The 9,296-nt window shown below is 39.9% G+C and overlaps 1 protein-coding gene across 1 annotated transcript; it reads left to right on the plus strand.

The window, feature by feature from the left end:
• The first annotated feature begins 6,207 nt into the window (after window positions 1–6,207).
• LOC148117328 (melanoma antigen preferentially expressed in tumors-like) lies at window positions 6,208–8,986 on the plus strand. Its single transcript, XM_087902680.1, has 3 exons — window positions 6,208–6,497; window positions 6,927–7,508; window positions 8,386–8,986. Exons 1-3 carry the CDS (start codon window positions 6,208–6,210, stop codon window positions 8,897–8,899), a joined length of 1,386 nt encoding a protein of 461 aa, XP_087758806.1. The 3' UTR covers window positions 8,900–8,986.
• The last annotated feature ends 310 nt before the right edge of the window (window positions 8,987–9,296 follow it).

The following is a 9,296-nucleotide window of genomic DNA, read 5'->3' on the forward strand; positions in this document are numbered from 1 at the left end:
CCTCAGGCAATAAATAGAAAAAAATATTTTCTTTCACATTGACTAGTGCCAATAGCAGAATCATAGTCCCCAAATTTCCCAGATTGAATTAATGCTAGTGAGAAGCTTGGGCTGACCTTTGTGGCAGGAGTGTCCATCATTCTATCAGAGAAACATTATATTTGGAAGTGAATTTCCTCATTCCTCATACCTTCACTGGTGCTAGAACTTTTGAGACGTGGCTACTCTTGGATGAATAGCCTTTCTGTTTCTCAGTACTTTCAAGCTGTCCTAGCCTTCCTTTTGTGATTCCTGATGTTTTACTCTTTATCCTTTTCAGTAGCCTGCATTTTCTTACCCTGTCTTCTCTTTTGCTTGTCTGTGTGACTTTGGATTTTTGAGAAAGGGTGTCGTGTAGTCCAAGGTGCATTTTGAACTCATTATGTAGTTGAGAATACCTTGTACTACTAGTCCATCTGCTTCTGCCTATTGAGTCCTGGGATTGCAGGCATATGCCTCCATACCTAGTTCTCTAACTCTTTCTGTTTATCATGTAGTATGTACATAGCTTCTATGGTTATTTTACCCAAGAATTTCATGTTTTCTTATGATTGTATAGGAATTATACATTGGTGACAAAAATACCTGTTCTAATGGCCTCCATTCTACCCTTTGCTTATTTTGGGGTAGGAGGTATGTTTACCATAGTGTTTCAGCAATAGCTTAATATACGATACTTAGTTATCAGACATGAAATCTTCACAAGATGCAGATTTGCCCGTAGTTGTTTTCTTTCCTTATTTATTTATTTAAAGAATTTCCACTCCCTCCCCACCTCCCAATACCCTCCCGCTCCCCCCACTCCCTCTTCTCCTCCCTCACCATGCCCAAGAGCAGGCAGGGTTTCCTGCCCTGAGGGAAATCCAAGTTCCTCCCCCCCTCCCTCCAGGCCCAGGAAGGTGAACATCCAAACAGACCAGGATCCCAAAAAGCCAGTCCATGCAGACGAAACAAGACCCAGTGCATTGGCAATGGCTTCTCAGTCAGCCCCCATGTCAGCCACATTCAGAGAATCCGGTTTGATCACATGCTCATTCAGTCCCAGTCCAGCTGGCCTTGGTGAGCTCTTAGTTGATCAGTCCCCTTGTATCAGTGGGTGAACGTACCCTTCGTGGTCCTGACTTCCCTTTTCATGTTCTCCTTCCTTCTGCTCTTCATTTGGACCTTGGGGGCTCAGTCCAGTGCTCCAATGTGGGTCTCCATCTCTATCTCCATCCATCATCGGATGAAGGTTCCCTCTGGTTCTGCTTTCCTTGCTCACAATCTCCCTCCCTCTGCTTCTCATTTGGACCTAGGGAGTTAAGTCCACTGTTCCAATATGTGTCTCTGTCTCTATCTCCATCTTTCGCCATATGAAGGTTCTGTGGTGATATACAAAATATTCATCAGTATGGTTATGGGCCAAGGCCAGATCAGGCACCCTCTCCTCTGCCACCCAGGGAACAATCTGGGGACCTCTCCTTGGGCCTGGGAACCCCTCCAGAATCAAGTCTCTTTCAAACCCGAAAATGGCTCCCTTAGTTGAGATATAAACTTCTCTGCTCCATAACCAAACTTCCTCCCTCCCCCCCTCCCATTCCCCCAAGCCATCCCCAATCCTCCGCCTCTCCCCTCTCCCTAACCATCTCCCCTTACTTCCACCCCCAACCCCACCCCCCGTGCACCAAAGTTTGCCTGGCAATCTTGACTACTCCTAATATCCAGGAGGATAACTATATGATTTTCTTCAGGTTCACCTTTTTATTTATCTTCTCTAGGATCACGAATTAAAGACTCAAAGACCTTTAACTATGGCTAGAATCCATTTATGAATGAATATATACCATATTCCTCTTTTTGGGTCTGGGTTGCCTCACTCAGTAAAGCGTTTTCTATTTCTATCCATTTGCATGCAAAATTCAAGATGTCATTATTTTTTACCACTGAGTAAAACTCTGATGTGTATATGTTCCACACCTTTTTTAACCATTCTTCTATTGAGGGGCACCTAAGTTGTTTCCATGTTCTGGCTATTACAAATAGTGCAGCTGTGAACATAGTTGAGCAAATACTTTTGTAGTATGATAGGGCATCTCTAGGGTATATTCCCAAGAGTGGAATTGCTGGGTCCTGAGGTAGGTTGACTCCCAGTTTCCTGAGAAACCGCCACACTGATTTCCACAGTGGCTGCACAAGTTTGCATTCCCACCAACAATGGATGAGTGATCCCCTCACTCCACATCCTCTCCAGCATAGGCTATCATTGGTGTTTTTGAGTTTAGCTATTCTGACAGGTGTAAGATGGTATCTCAAAGTGGTTTTGATTTGCATTTCCCTGATCGCTAAGGAGGTTGAGCATGACCTTAAGTGTCTTTTGGCCATTCAAAGTTCATCTGTTGTGAATTCTCTGTTCAGTTCAGCACCCCATTTTTTAATTGGGTTAATTAGAGTTTTAGTGTCTAGTTTCTTGAATTCTTTGTATATTTTGGAGATCAGACCTTTGCCTGATGAGGGGTTGGTGAAGATCTTCTGCCAGTCCGAAGGTAGCCTTTTTGTCTTACTGACAGTGTCCTTTGCTTTACAGAAGCTTCTCAGTTTCAGTAGGTCCCATTTATTCATTGATTCTCTTATTGTCTGTGCTACTGGGGTTCAACTTAGGAAGTGGTCTCCTGTGCCTATGTCTTGTAGACTACTTCCCACTTTCTCTTCTATCAGGTTCAAAGTGGACAGATTAGTGTTGATGTCTTTAATTCATTTGGACTTGAGTTTTGTGCATGGTGATAGATAGGGATCTACTTTCATTCTTCTACAGGTTGACATCAAGTTATGCCAGCACCATTTGTTAAAGATGCTATCCTTCTTCCATTGTATACCTTTAGCTCCCTTGTCGAAAATCAGGTGTTCATAGGTTTGTGGGTTAATATCCGGGTCTTCTATTCGATTCCATAGGTCGACTTCTCTGTTCTTATGCCAATACCAAGCTGTTTTCAATACTGTAGCTGTGTAATAGAGTTTGAAGTCAGGGAAGGTAATGCCTCCAGAAGTTCCTTTATTGTATAAGATTGTTTTGGCTATCCTGAGTTTTTTGCTTTGCCGTATAAACTTGATTATTGTTCTCTCAAGGTCTGTGAAGAAGTTTGATGGGATTTTGATGGGGATTGCATTGAATCTATAGATTGCTTTTGGTAGAATTGCCATTTTACTATGTTGATTCTCCCAATCCAAGAGCAGGAAAGATCTTTCCATTTTCTGGTATCCTCCTCAATTTCTTTCTTCAAAGACTTAAAGTTCTTGTCAAATAGGTCTTTCACTTCCTTGGTTAGAGTAACCCCAAGCTATTTTATGCTATTTGTGACTTTTGTGAAAGGTGATGTTTCTCTGATTTTCCTCTCTACTTCTTTATCCTTTGTGTATAGGAGGGCAACCGATTTTTTGGAGTTGATCTTGTATCCTGCCACATTACTAAAGGTGTTTATCAACTGTCGGATTTCTTTGGTAGAGTTTTTGGGGTCGCTTATGTACACTATCATATCGTCTGCAAATAACGAAAGCTTAACTTCATACTTTCCAGTTTGAATCCCCTTGACCCCTTATGTTGTCGTATTGCTGTTTTTAGAACTTCAAGCACTATATTGAAGAGGTATGGAGAGAGTAGACAGCCTTGTCGTGTTCCTGATTTTAGTGGAATGGCTTTGAGTTTCTCTCCATTCAATTTGATGTTAGCTGTCGGCCTGCTGTATATTGCTTTTATTATATTTAGGTATGATCCTTGTATCCCCAGTCTCTCCAACACCTTTATCATAAATCAGCGGTGAATTTTGTCAAATGCTTTTTCAGCATCTAGTGAGATGATCATATGGCTTTTTTCTTTCAGTTTATTTATATGATGGATTACATTGATAGATTTGCGTATGTTGAACCAGCCCTGCATCTCTGGGATGAAGCCTACTTGATCATAATGGATAATTTTTCTAATGTGTTCTTGGATTCGATTTGCCAGTATTTTATTGAGAATTTTCACGTTGATGTTCATGAGTGAGATTGGCCTGTAGTTCTCTTTCTTGGTTGTGTCTTTGTGTGGTTTTGGTATCAAAGTAACTGTAGCTTCATAAAAGGAGTTTGGCAATGACTCTTCTGTTTCTATATTGTGAAATACATTAAGGAGTATAGGTATTAGCTCTTCCTGGAAGATCTGGTAGAATTCTGCATTGAAACCATCTGGTCCTGGGCTTTTTTTTTTGGCAGGGAGATTTTTGATAACAGCTTCTAATTCTTCGCGACTAACAGGTCTATTTAGATTGTTCACCTGTTCTTGATTCAACTTTGGTATCTGGTACTTATCTAAAAAAATGTCCATTTCTTTTACATTTTCCAACTTTGTGGCATATAAACTTTCGTAGTAAGATATAATGATTCTCTGAATTTCCTCTGTGTCTGTTGTTATGCCCCCCTTTTCATTTCTGATCTTATTAATTTGCATGTTCTCTCTCTGCCGTTTGATTAGTTTGGACAGGGGTTTGTCGATCTTGTTGATTTTCTCCAAGAACCAACTTTTTGTTTCATTAATTCGTTGGATTGTTTTCTGTGTTTCTATTTTGTTGATTTCAGCCCTCAGTTTGATTATTTCCATTCTTCTAGACCTCCTGGGTGAATCAGCTTCTTTTTTTACTAGAGCTTCAGGTTTGCTGTTAAGTCTCCAATGTGTGCTTTCTCCGTTTTCTTTAATTGGGCACTTAGTGCTATGAACTTTCCTCTTAGCACTGCCTTCATAGTGTCCCATAGGTTTGAGTATGTTGTGTCTTTATTTTCATTAAATTCAAGGAAGACTTTAATTTTTTTCTGCTGGCCAGGAATCACTTTGCCTGCAGTCCTACCTTGCTGCAGGCAGGCTATTAAAACAAAGGAACTCCCTCCCATTTGCACACACCGCCCTGTCCCGGCGGTGCCCACACAGGTTGAGTTGGAGTATTTTGTGCCCCGAAAAAGGGAGAGAGGAAAGGAAGGGGTTCCTGGCTGAAAGCGGGGATGGGGTAGGAGGAGAGAGGGTTTAGCTGGGGGAAGTCGCCCCTTCGGAATACCCAGGGAGATAAGGATGGTGGGAAAATTGGGTGTTCCCTTACCAGGCTTGTGTGGCGGTCAGGAACACACTTACCCTTCCATTGTATCTTCTGCTACAGGATCAGTGCAACTTGCTGGACAGAAATCTCCCTGCCTGCAGTCTTACCTTGCTGCAGGCAGGCTATTAAAACAAAGGAACTCTCTCCTGTTTGCACTCACCGCCCCATTCCAGCAGCGCCCTCACAGGCTCTCATAGTTGTTTTTTGTTTGGTTGGTTTTATTTGTACATTGCTTGGTAATCAGTGAGACATTCTCACCTTGCTTCATCCAAGTCTGGCTGGTGGCAGCATCTCTGCCTTTTCTCTTCCCAGAATTCTCCTAGTCTGTTCCCCTCTCCTATGCTCTCTGCCTGGATACTAACCAATAAGTGTTTCATTAAATTAATACAAGTGACAAATCTTTACAGTGAGATAACATATGGCTTTGAGGTGAACACTTTTGAAGTCTTTGCCCCAAACTGTAATGCATTATTTTGATTTTATGTTTTCTTTTTCATTTTTAGGATTAATTCATGACTACTTTTTCTGAATATTCTTAAGGTCAACTTTAAGTTCTTAACCATCTTCCTTCATGTGTGTCTTGTACAGTTTTGTGTCTTCATCTGCCACAAATATAGTGATGGGAGTGAGACAAATCAAGGGCTAGAATGTCATTCCTTTTCTCTTTAAACACAATTAATTTGATGTTTTAACATTTACTATTGTACCACTTTGTAGATACATCTTTTTCTTCATAACAGCTTATATACTACTGAGGGAAAATACTGAAATTCATATAGATAAGTGACTAAAATTATTTTCTGCTTACTTATTACTCATTTTAATGACATTTTATAAGACACAGAGTATATATATATGGAGGAAAGAGTAGTAACAAACACATAAACACATACGGTTATAAACTCACAAGTCTATTTCTAATCTGTGTCTATAGTAGATGTAGCTGGTGGTGGCTATCTGATTGATTTATTCTTTAAATCATTTCTGCCATACTAGCACAGGCTGCAAAGAAGACACTGTGTGTTTTCCCAGAACTTCTAAATATTTTTTCTCCTGATGCAGGTTCACAAAAATGGATGCAAAGAATCCCAAAACACTGGTGGATCTTGCTGTACAGTGTTTGCTGGGACATGAGTCTGCAGCAATCCAAGCTCTGGAGGATATTCCAAGAAATCTTTTTGTTCCTTTGTTCATTGCTGCCTTCAAGGGTGGGCATAAGAATATATTGAATGAGATGGTGAAAGTTTGGCCCTTTTACTGTCTCCATCTTGGGACATTAACTGTATGGGATCCTCATCATGAACTCCTGAAAGCCATGATTGAGAATCTTCCAGTATTTCCTGCAGAGAACTCTGCTTCTTGGTAAGACTATATAATAGAGGCATGGTAAGACATAGAAGGTAATACTACAGCCTGATACTCTCTTAGAAGGAGTAACTAGTGAATGCTGCAGGTTGATTTGTGAGACTCGGCTAAAACTTGGTAACACATTAAAGACTGATGTCTTCAATATTCCTTAGGAAATCTGTTATTGGGGATTCTATTGATGGGTTTATGGAATGGGTGTTACTTAAGAGAAAGACAGGAGATTTAAGACTGGAGGGGATTTAAGGAGTACAAAGGATGGGGGAAGAAGGGGTTGAATTCACATGGCAAAGACTTGTTGGCAATTAGTACAAGGAGTTCCAGCTGTGGATAAAAGGATTTGTTCCTATATGTTATCATTGATCCTACTGGGTTTCATTATCATTTGCTTTTTCTCAGATGTTCTATCTCCTCTTACCCCTACAGGAATCCTAAACTGAGGATCCTAGATTTAAGGCAAGACATTGACTGTAGGATCACATGTCCTCAAGTCAGCATCAAATCACCTTTCTGTCTTCACTCTTGTACTTATTCTGACCACTCTGTCACAAAAATAGAAGGACAGCTTCGTTTTATAGCTTTAGGGTCCACGATTCAGTTATCCAGGCCTGTGGAATTACTAGTGAATCTTTCCCTAGGTGGCTCCTTAAAGGAAAAGGAATTTTCAGTTTTGCTTATGAAGAAAATTTTAGAGAGTTTAGGGACTTTGCACATATGCTGTCGAGATTTGCAAGTTGTTAAATTGGGTGACTGCAAACGCACCCTGAGATTTCTTGATCTTAACTGTGTTAATCGGCTGTCAGTTGATAAGGGTTCTCTGAGTGATATCACCATCATCCTGTCTCAGATGAGCCACCTAAAGAGCCTTAGACTGCTTAAAGTCACTTTTAGATCTCTGAGTGGGAAAGTCTTTAAAAAATTCCTTAGTCATTTGCAACGTATGGAAAACCTTAAGGAACTCAAATTGTCTTCATTCTGTCTCAAAAATCATCTGGACAGCGTGCTCAGGTAAGAGTTTCAGGCAGGTTTCTGGGTTTCCGTGATAAGTCTTGGGACAAAATAAAAATATTCATGGGTATTCCTAAACTCTTCAAAACCTTTTATGCTTTCTGCTTTGTCACTTTTGGGAATTTGACCCTGGAGGAGGAAATACAAAAACTAAGCAGCCAACAATGTAAAAATGAGTGCAGAAATACAAAGGTGAAAACCCACTAGCCCTTTAGATATGAGAAGAAAGAGGAATTGAGATGGTGGAAGATTTTTCTATAGCACTGATGCACATAATCATAGATGCCAATGGCTTACAATGACAGATCACTTTACTAAATGTACTCACCAAGGTATAGACCATGAAAGTAGAGGATGGCATTTAGGGACTGTCCAAAGGTAATCTTCAGTTGACTGCTCTTTCTGATCCCTTTCCACCAAAAACGTGAACTGAAATACACAGTAGATAACATTTTAAGTATCAAGTGCATTAGTTTTTCTCTTAATATTTCTTTAAATCATCAATTACAGTACACTTTACACATTTTTAACATTAAAAAAAATTGTATCTCAGTGTTGAAAACAAAATTTTTAGCCAGCTGTGGTGGCACACGATTTTAATCCCAATACTCGGGAAGCAAAGACAGGCAGATTCTCTGAGTTCAATGCAAGTATGATCTCTGTAGTGAGTTCCAGGATAGCCAGGACTACATAGAAAGTTATTGCCTATAAAAAACTTCTCAGAGTCACAAAACTATTAAGTGAACAAAGTACAGATTAACGCATTAAAACCCACTTATACCGCATGTGAAAATTGGATTATTCTGGATATAAAGGTATCGTTTTTTTAATTCAATCCTCATTCTTCAGAAGTTTTATTATTTTTTTCTCCCTACAGAGTTCTGCCAACTAGTCTGGATTTTTTGTATCTGTCATTCTGTGATATATCATACAGAGACTTCAGATTTCTAGCTCAGTGCCCTCAGGCTTCCCACCTAAAGATGTTGAATCTTAGTAACAATGCAATGCATTGGGATGACTTCGAGCCCTTTCAAACTCTTCTGTTAAATCTCTCTGGTACTCTTAAGCATCTGGAGATAAATCATTGCCTTATAAATGATTCTGCAATCGCCGTTCTTATCCCTGCCCTAATGCGTTGTACTCAACTCCATATCCTGGCCTTTGCTTCTAACCCCATCACAATGCCTATGCTTGTGAATATCATGCATAGTTTAACACCCTTGATGAAGCTAAAATATGTGATTTATCCTATCCCTTTACATTGCTATGAACGATGGCATTTTCAGGGCAGGTTAGACCGACGGAGGCTTGCCATTGTACAACTACAACTGAAGGCGATGCTACAGGTTGCAGGGAGGCGTGACATGAAATGGACCACTCACTCGGAGTAAATTTTACAGTCTAACACAGTTTCAATCTGATATGCTACTTAAGTACTAAATGTTATTTCCTGAACCCATACACACAATTCTTACACTGAGGGAAATTGCACTTAGGGAACATAGATATGTAAACTAATTCCTATACAGAATAATTTAGAAAAAAATGGAGGACTTGGAGAATCTCTGTGTATCTCTTGTCTACTATTGATATATTTCATTTTACTGGTCACAGTGATGTGCATGTAATACAGGATGATCAACCCCTAGTTTGCTGTATTTCTGCTCATACTGTTTGGTTCAATTGTTGGCACAGCACACAAATCAGAACAATGACAACCTTTCCTGCCTATATTTGAGGATAAGGCAGGGTATTTATTTATTTATTTATTTATTTATTTATTTATTT

The sequence above is a fragment of the Myodes glareolus genome, chromosome X, assembly GCF_982192425.1.
Source record: "Myodes glareolus chromosome X, mMyoGla1.1, whole genome shotgun sequence".
NCBI classification, from domain to species: Eukaryota; Metazoa; Chordata; class Mammalia; order Rodentia; family Cricetidae; genus Myodes; species Myodes glareolus.

Bases quoted from the DNA above. Each gene is read 5' to 3' on its own strand.
- LOC148117328 (XM_087902680.1), top strand. From the start codon at position 6,208: ATGGATGCAAAGAATCCCAAAACACTGGTGGATCTTGCTGTACAGTGT. The intron at 6,498-6,926 runs GTAAGACTATAT...TTACCCCTACAG, and splicing joins GCAGAGAACTCTGCTTCTTG to GAATCCTAAACTGAGGATCC. The intron at 7,509-8,385 runs GTAAGAGTTTCA...TTCTCCCTACAG, and splicing joins CATCTGGACAGCGTGCTCAG to AGTTCTGCCAACTAGTCTGG.